Here is a 17215-nt window from a genome sequence, read left to right as displayed (position 1 = left end):
CACGTGATAGCTCGGGACATCTGAGTCACACATGTTGTTCCTTGCTGGATATTCTCTGCCTGGGAACACTAATAATCAACCCATTATATTACATAATTGACCCGGCATTTGGTTATTAACACTTTCATGCAAAGATTAGAACAGAAATCGAGGAACATTTAAGGCAAGTTTTGGCGGGCCAAATAAAATGGCATGGAGGGCCAGCTCTGGCCCCTGGGGCTTGAGCTTGACACCTCTGGGAGGAGAATAGCAAAGGAATTGAAAACGTGGATGCTACAATTAAATTACTGATAATGTTATCTAGCAGTTATAAGAAAAGAAGAAAAAACACTATAATATGGTAATAAACTGTTCTCTGCAGTAATCAGGTGACAGGCTGTATCGGTTTAGGTTACGCGCAGCAACACGTAGTCTCAAAGTACAATGTGCTACGATCATGTTAAACAAAATGATCATACTGAGTTGTAGTCGCTGTATTGAGGCAGAAACTAATGGTTGGCTGAGGCTTTGTTAGCTTAACGTCAAGGCTGAGCTAGTATCCCTTGATGGGCTACAGTGAGGGTGAGGAGGCGGAGGAGGAGGGGTGCTATGGCTGCTCAGCGGAATCCTCGCTTAAAAGTGCTTTACCGGCGAAAGCAAAACGTCCCGAGTCGGCAGCGAGCTCATTTCCCCAAGAATGGTTCGAAAGCGCCGCTGACGAGAGGACTCCCGCAGACCGCAGCCGTGTAAGTGGTAGCATATCTCGGCGCAGGAGGCTAAAGGTAAGCTATCGAATCCACGTACTTAGCTCCTCGCAAACACCGAATAACCGCGTAACCCTTACAAGACGAATAAGGTGTAAATGTTACCAGAGTGGATGGTAGTCGTTTGGCTGCTATCTTTATCTTCGTCTCGCCTCTGACAAAAGAACAAAAAAAAAAAAGCAGCACTCCGACCCAAGTTGTCCCTGGCAGAGGGAGAGAAAAAAAATGCAGCTCAACACCTTCTTTTTCCAACTCCGCTCGTTTACGCACGATTCGACGTCAGCGTCTGCATTTAATCTCCAATGATCACTCAGGTTCCACTTGCAATGACTTTCGGGTGAATTGCCGACGTTAGCTGCAACTATGAATTAATCTTGGAAGGTTCTGTTTTCAGTTTTGGCCCCGTATTTCCTTCGTAGTAGCTCAACGCCTTCTTGGGTGGTTGTTATGGCCCAGTGCTGCCCTTTTTCAAGCTCGTCTATAACATTACATAGATTCCGGTTAGGACTTTCAAAATAAAGCCCCACGGATAAATCTTGTTTGACTGAGGAAAAAGACTGGCCTGTGATCAAAATAGTTTCAAAAATGAAATACGTCTCTAATCTTTCCATATAATTAATTACAACGAATACGACCAAAATGTGTGAAGGGAAGTTTACTGCTACGTTTTTTGACGTTGGTCTTGTTTTGGAAATCCTCTTACTTCGTATATTTGGGCTTGCACTTAACTGACCAATCAACGTCGACTGGTGACTGGCCAGTAGGCGGTTAGTACTCTTGCAGGTTGTGCAAAAAATCAGTAACGAGCGCCCTCTCGCTACCGGTTGTTCTGTGACTTTGCATTAAACTTTCATTAGTGTGCAATATTGTGTATTAAAAAATACAAAATAAATATTAAAATATATTTTACTACAAATTAGAAGTTTTCTCCTTCGAAGTAATGCCCCTGGAGTCTAACGAATTTTCCCAGGCCTCTCTGCCACACCTCATGCACTCCTTGAAGGATTCTTCCGGCGTCCTCAGCCAGCTCCATTGTCACGGCCATCTTGATGTCATAAAGGTCTTCAGAATGGGTTCTCTCAATCACCTCCTTGAGCTTGAAAAAAAAAATCATATGGAACCAGCTCGGATGAAAAGGGATGTTGCTCTAGCACGGCTATGTTCTTCTCGGCCAGGAACTGTCGGATGCTCAGGGTGCGTTGTCATGGCGAAGCAGCCATTGAGATGTCCTGCCACAACTCTCACCTCTTCTCGTGCACTGGATGAAGCAAACGACGCAGGATCTCTTTGTGGATCTTCTGGTTACACATCGAAGGGGAAAACTTGTAGTTTGGGTTTGAAATATATCTTTCGTGACACTATTCCTCGACCTTTTCTTACACTCCTCGTATTATGGATATACATTTCAAAGTATATCATTTCAGTGAACATTTTCAGAGGTCATTTATTGCAATGGGATGTAGTTCTTCTGATGTCCTGGTGAGGGCAACACAACACACAATACAGGCAAAAGCGTCATTAATGCCAAGGTCATTTAACTTTGCCCCATCTTAAGATAATTCCTGAATTGAATGTATAGAAAATTATTTTAATGTTTTAAAATCACAATAAAACAACACACAATGTAAAATACTACATTAGTTTCCTTCTTGCAGCATGAATCAGTCCACTGGCCTGCTGTATTGTAAAGATATTTAGACATTAAAAATATGTCCCACCATTATAATTTTCATGTGAGGTTTTGAAATAACATTTATGAAAGGTATGACACACCCAATTTGACAATTTACTTGTTTGTCAGTATCACCGCACTACTGGACACTTTTTTTGCTTCATGACTCTCTGAACATTGGTGTTTATGTCCTAAATGTACAATCTTATATTTTGTTAGAGTGGATTTTTGCTACCAGTGAGGCCCCAACTACTGGAGACATATTTCTCATGTGTTTTAACATACTTGGCCAGTAAAGATGATTCTGATTATTTCTCATATTAACGACTGTCTCATAAAATTATTGAAAATTGTTATGTCATAATAGACACTCACTCAAACAAGACAGAAACATTTGATTCCACTATTGATGCTTTTTATGTTTCCTTGGTACTTTCTGGTGTTATCTAACATGGCAATTTCTGACATTCTATTTACTCTTTTTCATGTTATCCTACATCCTCATCTCATCTTGATGAGAAATCGGCCAGTATATTTATTTACACAAGGCTGTGGAATTGACTCCTCCCAGGATGAGGATTGGGAATTGCGTCAAAGTGTGTCTTCGTAATCTCACGGGAAGTGGGGAAGAATGTCAAGAGCAACACTTGTCCCAAGTAGAGAAAACTGAGCTGAGCAGAAAGATGTTCTCCGCTCTTCAGGCACGTTCACTGAGGGTCTCCAAAGTGATGAAAGCCTTCCAGCAGGATCACAGGTCAATCATCCAGCACAAGCCACCTAAAGACAAGATCGGGCCAGTGGTAGGACTCACATTATTGTTGTTTGAGTAGATATTCGTTTTTTTCATATAGGAGCTAAACACATTTTAAGTCGTCAGCCTGTGATAGAAAATCAAGTGAAGTGTGCTTCCCAGATTGTGAGAAGCGCAGAGGTGTTTTATTCATTTCTTATTCATAAGTTAGTTGAAAGCTAAGAGATCCTATGAAAAAGCGGCCGTTTGTTTCCACCACAATAAATGCTTTGATCTGTCCTCAGGGACATGCACATGCCTGGTCTAGTTAGCAATGTACAGGAGTGACGTGGACTAAATGAAAGTATCAAGGTTGAAAAGTGAATGTGGGAATGTAACTCAAGAAATCACTGAGATTGACATGTGCTCTGGTGTTAAAGCTGTCAAGCATGTATTGTCATCCTTTAAGGAAGTTGTTTTACACATGACAGCTAGTTTTCTACAAGTGAAAAGGTGATTTCATTGAATTTTTTTAATTGACTCCTCCGCAGCAGTCTGCGTTCGCCATAGGCGTGTTTGCTGTGACTCTGCTGGCCCCAGCTGGATGGATTTTGCACCATATCCCACACTACCGTCAGAGAACATCTGCACAACACCGCAACTGTGGAGCTCCTTGCAATTAGGACAATTAAGTATTTGGACAATGACAAGAGTTTTTATGATTCACCCTTATCCAAATAAAACCAAAATACAAATACAACAATATGCATTTGAAGCTTTCATTTAAGAGGTTTCAGTTATTTACATTTATTTCCAATAGATGACCTCCACGGAGCTCAAAAGTATTTGGACAAGCTGACATGATTGTAACTATCCACACATTGTTTAATACTTCAGATTGACTGACTGAAGTCTGGAGTGCTTAGACTTACCAAATTCTGATGTTCGTCCCAGGCCTTCACCACAGCCACATTCACTTGTGCTTCACCTTTGTCTTCAGTAAGTAAAAAGTAACCTCGATTGAGTTGAGATCAGGCAACTGACTTGGCCATTGAATAAATGAAAGATCATTTACAGTTGCTACATTGTCCTTCTTTTAGGGTTAGGGGGTTACATTTTTCACACATAATACATGAGTAATTGCACTTCTTTGTATAAAAATACTATTATGTATGTGGAGTTATAAACCGAAAAGAGCTTCATAGTTGACCAGTGGATCATTGTAATTCAATTCATCTGCTTTTTCTACAAGAACAACTTGATATCAGCCTTGAGTTTGTGTAACATTTTCAAACATGGATGTATTGATTCATTTCTCACCTGTCTTCCAGGTCTTAGTCGATCAAAAGTATGATTGAACGCAGCTAAAAAAAACGGTATTGTTTTGTTTTGTTTTTGTGGCAATTATTCACTCATTTGGAATTTTATGCCTGCAACACACCAAAAAAAAGATGGGACAGGGGCATGTTTACCATTGTGTTACATCACCTATACTTTGAACACATTCAATAAGCATTTGGGCACTGAGGCCACAAATTGTTGAAGCTTTGTGGGTGGAACTCTTCCCATTCTTGCTGAATGTACAACTTGAGTTGCTCAACAATCCGGGGTCTCCGTTGTCGGATTTCGCACTTCCCTGTATTTTGTTGCCACGGTCCCATCTTTTTTGGGGGAATGTGTTGCAGGCATCAAATTCAAAACTAGAGAATATTTGCAAAAAATAATAACGTTCATCAGTTTGAACATTACATATTTTGTCTTTGTAGTTTATTCAGTTGAATATATGTTAAAAAGGATTTGCAAATCATTATTTATCTAATTAGTTGTACAACCCTCAATTCCAATGAAGTTGGGTTTTGTACAACCCTATGATGAGATAAATAATGTAAGAGCACCAATGGTAAAAATATAAACATTGCGTTCTATTTCAAGACATGTTATATGATATTACAAGAAATATCTTTCAGGACATGTCATGCTTATTGTGTTTATGTAAGAAGTTCACAACCATTTGTTGAATGTTTGCCTATTTGCCTACAGTTGAAACACATGCAAAACAAAAAAAAAAAGAAAGAATAATAAAGATAAAAAGCTTTCAGTATTTCACCAGTTGAATCATTTGTTCAGTTTTAAAGGCGATGATAAATTTCCTGAATGGCAATATGTCAAAGCAGGATGAGTCCATTTGGAAAGGTGTGCTTGTTCGTACTATCTGCACAACAAGCTTTCTCTGTCTTTTTTTCCCTTCCCCGGAAGGAATCCAATTGCTCTCATCCAACAATAACGATTTTCCTAATGAAATCCCGCTTTTTTTTAATATGACTGAAAGCACTACACAGGGAATGAGAGAACAGAAATAGTGCACAAATCCATCGCGCGCAGTGGTACGATCAAGCCGACAGAGCGAGAGCGAGAGACAGAGAGAGAGAGAGAGAGAGAGAGCAAAGAGAGAGAGAGTGTGTTCACTTTTCCACCAGTGAGGAACACACAGAACACTGAAGAGGGTGCAAAAAAATCTCCAAAACAAATTGACAGTGTGGCTTTTATGTCTCCACAAGTGTCTCCGCAATGTCAACCAAGGCAGAGCAGTGTGAGTATACATATTTGTATTTCTGTCATTTATATATATATATATATATATATATATATATAGTTTCTTTTTAAATTTTGATTTTATTTGAGAGAGGACGAAGGGAGCTGTCCTTGGTGATGATGAAAGCACGGTTGCCAAGGCAGCTTGCAACACGTCCTCACACTGCAGAGGAAGGCTGGAGGACTCCGTGTGTGCGTACGCGTGCGTGTGCTCGTGTGCGTCTCCTCCTTCCTCACTCATCCGCATTTCTTTGCATCTTAAAACAAGCCCGTCGGTCGTTTGCACAGCTTTTTTTTTTTTTTTTAATTGACAGCCAAATTGACAAATTCATCATAAAGCCGGACAAATAAATTCGAGATGCTACCACCAAGGTCGATCCGTGTGATTCTTCCCTGAGCAATATGGTGGCATGAAGATTGGTCATTAATAGCTGGGATCAGGCTGGTAGCAGGCTCTCCCCCCTTCTTTCCTTTGAACAGGTAGAAAAACAACCTGTATTCTTCTAGTGCTTGCACCTCACGCGCACTTTGATCCAGCCATTCCCCGTTAGTCATTTACAAGGTGGGAATTGTGCGTGAAACTTGTTTAATTTAGGGTTAAAAAGTTGTGCTGAAGATGCTGTCCAGTGGTTAGTGTTGTCATGCGTGTGTAGCTGCCATCTGTGTTTACTTTTAATTTCCAAAATGGTAATGAAAATGTTAAACAGATTAATCATGATATGATTACAGAAGTGATCCAAATATGGAATGATAGAAGTGATCATTTGATTTATCCCGGAAATTGTGTTTGAATGCTGTTGTTGCCAGGCTACAGATGCCTACAGAAACATTAACACAGTGCAGCACATAGCAACCCCCAGAATCCACGCAAATGTAGCCCTGTAGGGCTATGAGCAGCATATGCACGTAGAATCAGATCAATCTATTGCATGCTTGGTAAGAAAAGTCATCCATTTGCATTCTAATCCATGTAGAAATAGTGAGGCTATCAATATGCAATACAATCATTATAATAAGAAAGACATATAGAAAGTTGTGCTGTGTATAGTAAGCCCAGTAACTAAATCAATACTTAGTTAGAATGTAATGACAAATATTCGGTACACAAAAGACATAAATAGAAAGTATCAAGAGTGACATTTCCTTAGACTACCGTTTTATTTGTCTCACACACACACACACACACACACACAGAAAATAAAGGTGATTCAGAGGCTCTATATTGCACCCCTGGTTCCATAAAGCACCACTGTACACCACTGGGGTTATTTAGGGGTTCATTACTGGTTCTTTACTGTTTCTGTTCAGCACTTGTTATTCTATGGAGCAACATAGAAGTCTTTGGATAATATATTACGATTACTATCCAAGAACCCTTTTGGGTTTCATTTGATGCTATAGAACCATTGGTTAATGGTTGATTTCATATAGTACCACTAAGAATGGGTGCTAAATAGTAAAGAGTAGTTCCCTGATGCATACAAGCCAAAGAAGTGCATTTGGGTCATGGGTACCATGTAGAACCCTTTTTTTTTTTAGAGTGTACTTCTATCGCATGCCGTGAAATGTATCTGAGAACTATGCCGAGACGTGCATGAGTTTGCACAATTAACCGTTGTTGTTGAAAATATACATAACTTATTAAGGCAAAAACTAAATTTAGGGCAACAACTATTTGCAAAGGACAGTCTCTTCAAAAGCTAAATGAAATGCAACTTTAATAACAGCTGTATACTATATGTCCTACTATTAACTTTTGCTATGTCAAAATGGGGGTTCAAATCTCGGCTTGAACCTTTCTGTGGATGTAACTTCTCCATGTGCTTGCATTGGTTTTCTCAGGGTACTCAGGCTGCTAGGTTAACTGAAGATTCTAAATTGTCCATAGGTGTGAATGTGAGTGTGAATGGTTGTTTGTATATGTGTCCTGGGATTTACTGGTGACCAGTTCAGGGTGCAGCCCGCCTCTCACCCACAGTCTGTTGAAATAAGCTCAGACTAACATGTGAGCTTGAACAGGATAAGCGGGATGGGTGGATGAACAGTGCCAAAATCACTGCTCGGGAAAAGTCACGAAGACAACAAAGCTTGTGGTCCCTTTGACTGTTGCACAGTACTGCATACAGTCGTCCCTTGCCATATTGCTGTTCAGTTTTTGCGGTCTTACCGTATCCCAGATTTTTAAATAATGCATATCTAGAGTAATTCATTTCATATTGCAGATGTTTCCTATATCGCAGGGTTTTGTGGTGGTAATTTTTCTACATGGAATACTGTTACTGCAGACTCAAGTAGCAATAAGAGCAAGCTAGGAGGAAATAGTGCGTAAAAGACAGAGAATGTCGAAAGTTTGGGATAATTTCACGCTTGAAAAAAGAAGATAAAGTGCAATGTCTCTTCAAAAACGGCTTACAGAACAGGATGTCTATGAGCTGATACAATTACATGCAGTAAACATCATTAGCTAATACAGTATATCGTACCACCGCTCCTTAGAATGTATTGTAATGCCCCCACAGGTAGTCAAGGATAGACACACCCATCGTTGCACTTTCAATTGCTTGATTGAACAAATCACATTGGCGTAGGAGCCAAAGTGATTTTTGACGCAGAAATCGATTTTCATCTTTGTTAGAAACACAGAAAGTCTCATCCATCCATCCATCCATTGTCCGTACCGCTTTATCCTCACGAGGGTCGCGGGCATGCTGGAGCCTATCCCAGCCATCTTCGGGCGAGAGGCGGGGTACACCCTGAACCGGTCACCAGCCAATCGCAGGGCACATATAAACAAACAAACACTCACGCACACATTCACACCTAACGGCAATTTAGAGTCTTCAATAAACCTACCATGCATGTTTTTGGGATGTGAGAGGAAACCGGAGAGCCTGGAGAAAACCCACACAGGCACGTGGAGAACATGCAAACTCCACACAGGTGGGGCCGGAATTTGAACCCCGGTCCTCAGAACCGTGAGGCAGATGTGCTAACCAGTCGTTCACCAGAAAATCTCATCTGAATTGAAAATGTAAAAAACTAGGTAGTAAAGGGATTTCCCAACAAGGTCATCGACCAGTAGAACCAGAATTATCCATCCATTATCAATACCGCTTATCCTGTTCAGGGTCGCGGGGTGCTGGAGCCCATCCCAGCCGACTTTGGGCGAAAGGTGGACTACACCCTGAACTGGTTGCCAGTCAGTCGCAGGGCACTTATAGACAGGGACAACAATTCACACTCACATTCACACCATCACTGAGTGGGAACTGAACCCACGTCAGACAAATGTACCACTATACCATCAGTGACTAGCACAAGGATTACCTTGTGCGAAACAATGAGAAAGGCGATTTTGGTGGACCGCCGCTAAATCTAAGTGGGAAATCCGGAACAGCGAAATGGAAAAAATATGGTGGCCGGTGATCTGGCTTTAATAACATACCTAAGCACTAGTCCACAGCATGGAGTATTTTTGCATTTGTGTAACTACTTGGTTGTCAGCATCATCACAATGCATCCATCTATTTTCTACTTCTTATCCTGCTCACGGTCACAGGTGGAGCCTATCACAGTTGATTTTAAGTGGCATATTGCAAACATTTCACACCCATTTAAAGCAGACGTACAATATTGTCCCAAAGTGTCAGTATTCCATTACATTTTGTGTTTTAGCAATGCTACAATGTCCATACATTATTAAATATCTATTGTCTTAAAAAGACTACAGTGTGAAGTACTGTATTTATGTGAGCTACCTTACATTTGAGCAATAATTGGAAACTGCAGTGTAGTGGTTCATGCACCTGAAGGCAGCAAGGGTTCTGCACTTGATTGGGGACCAGTACAGAGTGTAGTCCGCCTTTCGCTCGAAGTTAGCTGGGATAGGCTCTAGTTCCTTTGACCCTGAACAGGATAAGGGGTATAGAAAATGGATGGATGGGAAGCTGCATCCCTAAATTGAATGGAACCCTAAATAATGTATCTCCCTTATTATTTACCATTTTACAATGTTAAAATGATCATAAAAGAACAACGCTACTGGTTTCCTAAGACTTTTGCACAGCACTGTACATCATTGCCCAATTTAAAGATAATTGAATAGCTGAGTAAGTGTTTACCCTTGAGTACATTTGCTTGCCTTGGGACTTGAAACAACATTCTTTCACACATGTTGACCCCTATAAGCATTAGGTAACCGCCTCCCCTTGGGCTTCTTGTAACCTGATAGAAATAGCTTAAAAGGTCACTTGAAGAGGGCCAGAAGGTACTGAAATCACAGCCTCTGTTTAATTTTTTTAACTGGAACATCTGTGTTACCCTGCGATTGGCTGCCGACCAACTCAGGGTGTACCCCGCCTCTCGCCCAAAGATAGCTAGGATAGGCTCCGGCACGCCCGCGACCCAAGTGAGGATAAGCAGTACGGAACATGGATGGATGGATGGATCCATGTTGCATGGATGCGAGAGACTAGCTGTATTACATTCGAACTGAATGCATTTTAAACCAAAATGTCTTTTTTCAACTAAATATGTTTGTTTCTCAATTTGTTAATTTGCTTGTCACTCTGCTTTTTATCTTGTCTATAGTTGCTTCTAAGATACGATACTTGCAAGAGTATCACAACCGTGTGCAACACAATATTTATCCCGTGCCCTCTGGAACTGACATTGCAAACACACTGAAATACTTTTCTCAAACCCTTCTCAGGTAAGTACACCGCTCTGGAACCAACAGGTAACACATTTCAAAATGTCTGATATCTAGACTTCTACATGGTCAGATAAGTTGTTTTTTTTAGCATAGTGTTTTTGTGACACACTTTTTTGACACCATTACATGTATAAAATAAAATTGAATAATCAAGGAGCAAAGTGAAGGAAGCCGACCACCATAGCTCTCAAAACGCAAGAGCACACAAAACAGCTGAGGCGGAGCTCCAGGATGTTTATTGATCCAGTGGTCAGCTGTTGGATGAACGCTTCCTTGATGTGGCCCTCCCTGAGGGACCTACAAAGGGCTGCTCCACAGTTGTGCACTCCCACGGGTGCTGTGGAAGTCAGAGGAAGAACATCCTGCTCCAGCAAAGGCCAAGTGGGCATCCATTTTAGACACAATGAATCTTCCATGTGTCGTTCCTCATCGAATGACAGGATATTTCACATGGCTCCGTACCGAAACTAGTGCAGTCTTAACGTATTTGCTCATTTATAAAGGGAATATAGGGAATAATGGAGGAACTGTGCTCCATGTTACTATCAACTGAGTGAAAGCTAAAGTAATAAAAAACTGTGTATGGTAGATTATTTCTCTGTTCTAACAACTTTAGGCTTAACGTTAGCACCCGCCAACCCGCCAAAAGCAGGTGAATTTCTGCCGATGCGGATGCCGGTCACAGCCACTCGATGTCATCCTTTTTAAAAATGTCTTTTTTTTTTAAAGATTTGTTTCTCTCTCAAAACTGCCTCAGTAGCCTCCTGCTGATGCCACTGTTGTTTGGCTGCTTTTAGTACTTGACACGCAATCGCAGTAGTGGCAATCTGTATCAGCCGTGATGTAGCCTATCCGGAAAAGCTGTGGCTAACTCTATTATGGCTAACGGACATTAGCAACGGAGCCCGAAGTTCTGAGCATTTGACCAAAAATACTGAAGAAGATGTGATGCAAAACCTGCAAGACAGAAATTGCCTTTCATGGCAGCACAATAGTGACACACAATCATCTAAAAAGGAAGGACGTTTTGGCTGACTCCATTTCTGACGAGCAAGGACAGTTATCTTTGTCAGCTATTCTCGTAAACTGCTAATATTTACGGCAATGTTAGTGACGCCACGTGCTTAAAGCTGTAAAGGTTAACATTAGCTTTATGCTAACAATGATGATTTTCTTAGCCTTAGCACACAGGTTATGTGTTTGATGTAACACTAGAATTCCAGATATGAATAGAAAACTTGATACGCCAGTGGGCTGTAGCAGCTGTCTAAGCGACGTGCCTACGTGGCGGCTACGTTGGTGGGGGTAACGTTCCCATCAAAGGCAATGCATATACATTGAAAAGTCATAACTTGCTCATTTTTCAACGGATTTTCACAAGGTTTACTTTTTTTGTCAATGTAAAAGCATGTGCTAATACGGAACATTAGAACATATTTTTTTATGAATGGTTATTCCCAGTTCCCTTGTAAACCCCACCCCCATTGCCAAATGTATTTTGATCGGGAAAAAGTTTGATCACCCCCCACCCCACAATTTTCTGTGGCTACTAAAAATGTTAAGTGGCTACTGTCTCTGGGAAACAAGTCGCTGCAGTGGCTGGTGAGCAAAAGAGTGAATGTCAAGCCCTGATTAAATACCCTTGGAGAGCATGTTTAATTCCAGCCCATGTAAAATGAGTTAAATCTTTGCCTATACTAAATAGGTGCTCATCAGAATCAGAATCAGAATCAGAATCAGAATCATCTTTATTTGCCAAGTATGTCCAAAACACAAAGAATTTGTCTCCGGTAGTTGGAGCCGCTCTAGTACAACAGACAGTCAATTTACAGAACACTTTGGAGACATAAAGACATTGACAAAAAACAAAAAACAATTGTGCAAAAAGATGCAGAGTCCTCTAGCACTTAGAGCAGTTCGAATGACTAATGCTATTGACTTTTGTTTGGAGTTGTCAGCCAACATGGTTGTGTTGGTCACGTTTCGTGATATGCATAAGTGTTCAGTCAGTTTGAGGTCAGGATAGTTGGCAAGTCACTTTTTTTGCCCTTCATTCCATTTTACTCTGATAACAACCACTATGTGGAGGCAAATGTTGTGTCATCTTGGAGAATGGACCCACACTGGAGATATGGGACGCAAAATCTCATCTTGATATCGCGTTGGCTCGAGATTGCCGGCAATGATAACCCAGCTACTTTCAGAAGATGCCACCCTCACCATCACACTGTCATCACTGCGTTACTTCCCGTGTTCTCCACACTCAAGTCTTGATTGTCATGAGCTGGGGGTACCGAAAATTCCAAACAAGAGCCAGTTGCAACAGCACAATAAACTGTATGGTGTAGGCAGTGAAGATTTGGCACCTTTTACCAGGGGTGCAATGCACTTACTTCCATAAATGCATGTTTCTCACAAGTGGAGCATTAGTTATACAAAAGGCAATACAGGCTTTTCAGCGATTTAAAATGCATTGTTACAACAGAGAAATAATCTCCAAAGTTATTTAGGATTATCCAGTATCCACACTGATGTTCGCACTTTACTATGGATTCTTCATGCTTTGTTGAGGCTTGGTCCAGTATAAGCGACCACTGTGCTGCTGCTGCTGCCACAGATACAGCAGAAGAGATGCTGAAACCATGACAGTCTGCCTCAAATGATAATATCATTGAAGTGAGAAAGGGAATTACTCAGTCCTTTTATTCCGGCAAGCGTCATCCTGCCCACTATTATACAGGCCCAAGGAACAGGTTGTATATTCAGATATCATTTTTTTTTTCAGATGCAGATGATCATAAAATAATAAATAAATAAATACATCTATATTATCTGACCATTTTATCAGCAAAAACATATGATTATGCTTTGAATTATTGCAACACATAGTCAGTTCTTTTTTTTATCGACATCTTAGAGTTTGACAGTCAATGTCACGTCTCTGTATCAGTGCATTTCTACATGTGTTTTATGTGTATATGTTTGTACTTTTTTGTGTGTGTGTAGACACACGCAGTACGTCTGTGTCGGCGTGTAACAGTCCAGCGTATGTGTGCGAGTGCGTCTGTGTGTTGTTCATGGTTCAATTCAATGATGTACTGTATTCTGTAGATGAGAAATGGGCAGTGAAGTCAGAGGTACAGTCTGTGTATTGACTTGATTCTGTAAAAAGCTGTACATTGGATACCGAGTGTGAACGCACCCCTGTTAAAATAAAAGGTTTTTCTGATTTAAAAAATAGAGCCCACAATAAATCTTCCCCCCTCAAATTTGATATTTTACTCAAAAAAGAAAAAAGAAACTGATAATATCATAAAGAGAAAAAAAATTCAAGTTTGGGAGTGGCCCAGCAAGAGCCCAGACCTGAATCCAATCACAAAATGGCACATGAGGGGCTGGGGTGATGCGAAGAAGGCTGTGGACAAATGATGCCCTCAAAATCAGACATGTTTCGAGCGCTTTTGCAAGGAAGTCTGGACAAATAAAATACATTATGTATATCAAATACTACAAAATAAATCAATTAAATGCAAAAATCAAGATGTCCTACCCAAAAAGATGGAATTAGTTTAGTTTTTAGTTTCTGGGTGTGCATTTCTGTAACCATCTCATTGTATGTTTTATATTTACCCCCAAACAGTTTAGTTTCCATTTGAATTGTACTGGCTGTAAGGTTTTCAAATTGATTTATCAAGGTACCTTTTTTAACGTCAGAAAAATCTGATATTTTTTAGAGGGCTGTGTTCACTTTGTACATCCACTGTATATGACTTATAAGTATAACATAGAGAGGATAAGTCGTAAAATGTTGTGTTCTGCTGCTAAAACACAAACATTTAATGTGTAAACATTGCAATTGAATCCCCCATTCTGACTGACCATCCAATGCTGTTATTAAGAATGTGGCCTTTTAACATCAGCAAAAAAGCACCGGCCTTTATAATCTGGGTTCAATTCTTTGCCTACGAGAACAGCTGTAGTTCTTCATATAATGTGCAGTAAAAGAGCAATGCTCTCTGGCCCCCTCCCCCCTCCTCCACCCTAGATGCTCCACACTCAACCCGACAAGTTTTTCTTTTGTTTTTTCCCTTAAAATGCAATATGTCCACCACCTTCCCCAGGGGACAGCAAACACAATTGTCCATCCTGCATTAGCTCACAAACATAATGTTACCAGTCATTCCCCTTGATACAACCTATTCCTTTGTCATTCTAGTTGCTCCTCTACCGTAGACTAGTGGCATTTATTTTAGAAACCTGAATCCATATGCCTGTTGGATCTCATTATTTCTCCCGATGATACTGGTGCAGTATCATATTGTATGCATACGGACATTATTTCTCTGGTGCAATAAACATGTGCTGTGAAATAGGAGCACTTGATCTAACCTCACACACATGTTTATTACTGGCTGAAGCATGTTTCAAAAGTGTCACCTCTGTATTTTCCCTAAACCAATTTGGTGTCACTTCCATCCTTGACAGCCCTACTAAAGACAAGGAAATTTCAGTTTCCCCAACCAACCCCCTCCCCACCCCCACAAATTCCACTCCCGCACATTGGCCTTTTTGCATGGTAGCCGTCGCTGATTGGATGAAGGCAGCCAGCAAGGAACAGACGTTTGCTGTGTCCTTTTTATAGTATTTGGAGAAGTATGGGGTTGCCACTGAAAACATGCCATTTTTTATATTTTTGCTCCTTGTCACCAGATACGCATGAGATGCAGTGATCATCACAGTATGTGCTCATATTTTTTGTTTTTGTTTTCCAAGTTTGACAAATCAAGGCAAAATGCATTAAAGTCACTGAACAGACCGAGCAGGGCAATACAGTCTTATCGTGAGACACTGCATCCTATGTGGGGTTTATCTGGGTTTGTTTTTTTCTATTTACGCTGTCTCTGTAGTGCCATTTCAATGTAATGTGCTGTTTTTTTGTGTCTTTGTTGTCTCTTTTTTTCCCTTGTTCCCCTTCCCTCCCCTCCCCTCCCCTCCCCCTCCCACCCCGGAGCAGCATTCTGTCCCGCACAGGCAGGAAGGAGAACCAGGAAGCTTCCAATTTGGCCGTGCCCATGACCATGTGTCTTTTTCCTGTGCCATTCCCACTCACCCCATCTCTAAGACCACAAGTCAGTTCCATCAACCCTACAGTTACTCGCTCCCTCCTTTACAGCGTTCTGCGCGATGCCCCGTCAGACCGCGGGGGGCAGGGGCAGCAGAGTCGGGACGCTCAGCTCTCAGAGTACCCCTCTCTGGACTATCAGGGCCTCTATGTGACCCTCGTGACCCTGCTTGACCTGGTGCCCCTGCTGCAGCACGGTCAGCATGGTGAGTCAAGGCCCCAGTGCACCACTGTTTGTCATCATCATCCCCCGAGCCGTCTGGCCTGCATGAAGCCACTTCCGCTTTTTTGGCCTCTTTTTTAACGGGATGGAGAGAAGTCCCGCTGAGGATCTTGAGGGATGCATGGGGTGTTTGGGAGCACGCTGGATCCTGTCAACCTAATCGTTCATAAGCCATTGGACACACCAGCCATAGGCCTTCTCTTCTGTGCATCATATTCGACTGCATGTTTGTTATGTGCAGTGGGAGGAAATGTTTATGCTCATGTGAAAGTACATTATGCTAAATTGAAAACGTATGCATACTGTAAAGCAAAGTTTGACATTGTTAGTATGCCAGGGAATGATTGGCAGTTTTTTTTTCACGATCAGTGCTCTTTTTTTCTCATTAATATTTTACCTGTGTTAAAGAAAGCCAGAAAGCATGAAATCCCATCACTTTGACTAGAATGCTCCACTTTTCCTCAGTGCAAACTTTACTTTTAGCAGCTTTTCAAGAAAGAACACATTCCAATTGTTCTTTTTTTTCACTGCTGTACTGAATGATGAAATGTAGTTAAGGTTTTTAGCATTGTGGCTGCATACAGTATGTGAGTACTGTACATACAGCTCATTGAATGAGTGTCTGTGTATCTCTCTTTGTCTTTTTTTTGCCTTTCTTCTTTTCCATCAGATCTGGGCCAGTCCATATTTTACACAACAACTTGCCTTCTGCCCTTTCTCAGTGATGATATTCTCAGCACTTTGCCCTATACTATGATCTCCACTTTAGCCACATTTCCCCCTTTCCTCCACAAAGACATCATTGAGTACCTCAGCACCTCTTTCCTTCCCATGGCCATATGTAAGTATATGTCATAATCAAAAATATATATATATTCACATATAAAAGCATACATATGATAAAAAGTCGATATACATCAAGTACAGAAAGAAGTCCACAATACTGACTCTACCCTCAGAAGAAGTTGAACATCTAACATAATGCATTTTTTAGACAAATATCTCAAAAGGTTGCACAAAAACTTTGTTCAACATCATGAAGTAGGTCACATGAGACAAAACTTCAGTTCACTGACCATCTAAAGCAGTGATTTGCAAAGTGCCACCTAATAAAATACTTAGCTCTCCAAGTACCATTATCATAACCAACATTAAAATACATTCGCTTAGTAGGACCAAGTGTTAAGAAATAAAAAACAGATTATATTATATATTATATATATATATACATATATAGTATATTTAATATTATTGAAAGCCACTGTAACATTATGCACAGTTTGAACATTAACTTAAACAAAGGAAAATAAAAAACACATAAATGTTGAATAAAAATTGTACCTCCATAAAGGTTTAACACTCTTAAAGTGTAAAATAGTTAAATGAATGAAATGTTAAATAAATGAAAAAAAAAAAGTT

The 17215-nt window shown here is 40.6% G+C and overlaps 3 protein-coding genes across 13 annotated transcripts in view; 2 read left to right on the top strand and 1 right to left on the bottom strand.

Annotated features, from left to right (window-relative positions):
* The window catches only part of btbd7 (BTB (POZ) domain containing 7), a 39830-nt gene extending 38622 nt beyond the window's left edge, over positions 1-1208 (bottom strand). For all 3 annotated transcript variants that reach the window (XM_061794254.1, XM_061794255.1, XM_061794256.1), the window contains exon 1: positions 849-1208. The gene's annotated coding sequence lies outside the window, so the exon portion shown is untranslated. The remainder of the gene's footprint in view (positions 1-848) is intronic.
* On the top strand, positions 429-5246 carry LOC133487540 (uncharacterized). 4 transcript variants are annotated; one of them, XM_061794262.1, is made up of 3 exons: positions 429-761; positions 3117-3215; positions 3700-5246. In XM_061794262.1, the coding sequence occupies exons 1-3, from the start codon at positions 546-548 to the stop codon at positions 3826-3828; spliced, it is 444 nt and encodes a 147-aa protein (XP_061650246.1). In that variant the 5' UTR covers positions 429-545; the 3' UTR covers positions 3829-5246. The 4 variants fall into 4 exon arrangements, with proteins under 4 accessions (XP_061650246.1, XP_061650243.1, XP_061650245.1 ...); XM_061794259.1 differs by having other exon boundaries at positions 432-761; positions 2946-3215; XM_061794261.1 differs by having other exon boundaries at positions 451-761; positions 3697-5246.
* Positions 5247-5577: 331 nt separating this feature from the next.
* Positions 5578-17215, top strand: part of LOC133488068 (protein unc-79 homolog) — a 45807-nt gene continuing 34169 nt past the window's right edge. For 2 of the 6 annotated variants that reach the window (XM_061795505.1, XM_061795506.1), the window contains exons 1-4: positions 5578-5735; positions 10328-10448; positions 15466-15779; positions 16467-16637. In XM_061795505.1, the coding sequence (XP_061651489.1) occupies positions 5714-5735; positions 10328-10448; positions 15466-15779; positions 16467-16637 (628 nt within the window). In that variant the 5' untranslated portion in view covers positions 5578-5713. Of the gene's footprint in view, positions 5736-10327; positions 10449-15465; positions 16638-17215 lie in introns of those variants that run through there. The other 4 variants (XM_061795507.1, XM_061795504.1, XM_061795508.1 and 1 more) reach the window with 3 other exon arrangements.

This window comes from Phyllopteryx taeniolatus, chromosome 13, assembly GCF_024500385.1.
Source record: "Phyllopteryx taeniolatus isolate TA_2022b chromosome 13, UOR_Ptae_1.2, whole genome shotgun sequence".
NCBI lineage: Eukaryota > Metazoa > Chordata > Actinopteri > Syngnathiformes > Syngnathidae > Phyllopteryx > Phyllopteryx taeniolatus.
This window is presented reverse-complemented; position numbering and strand designations above follow the sequence as displayed.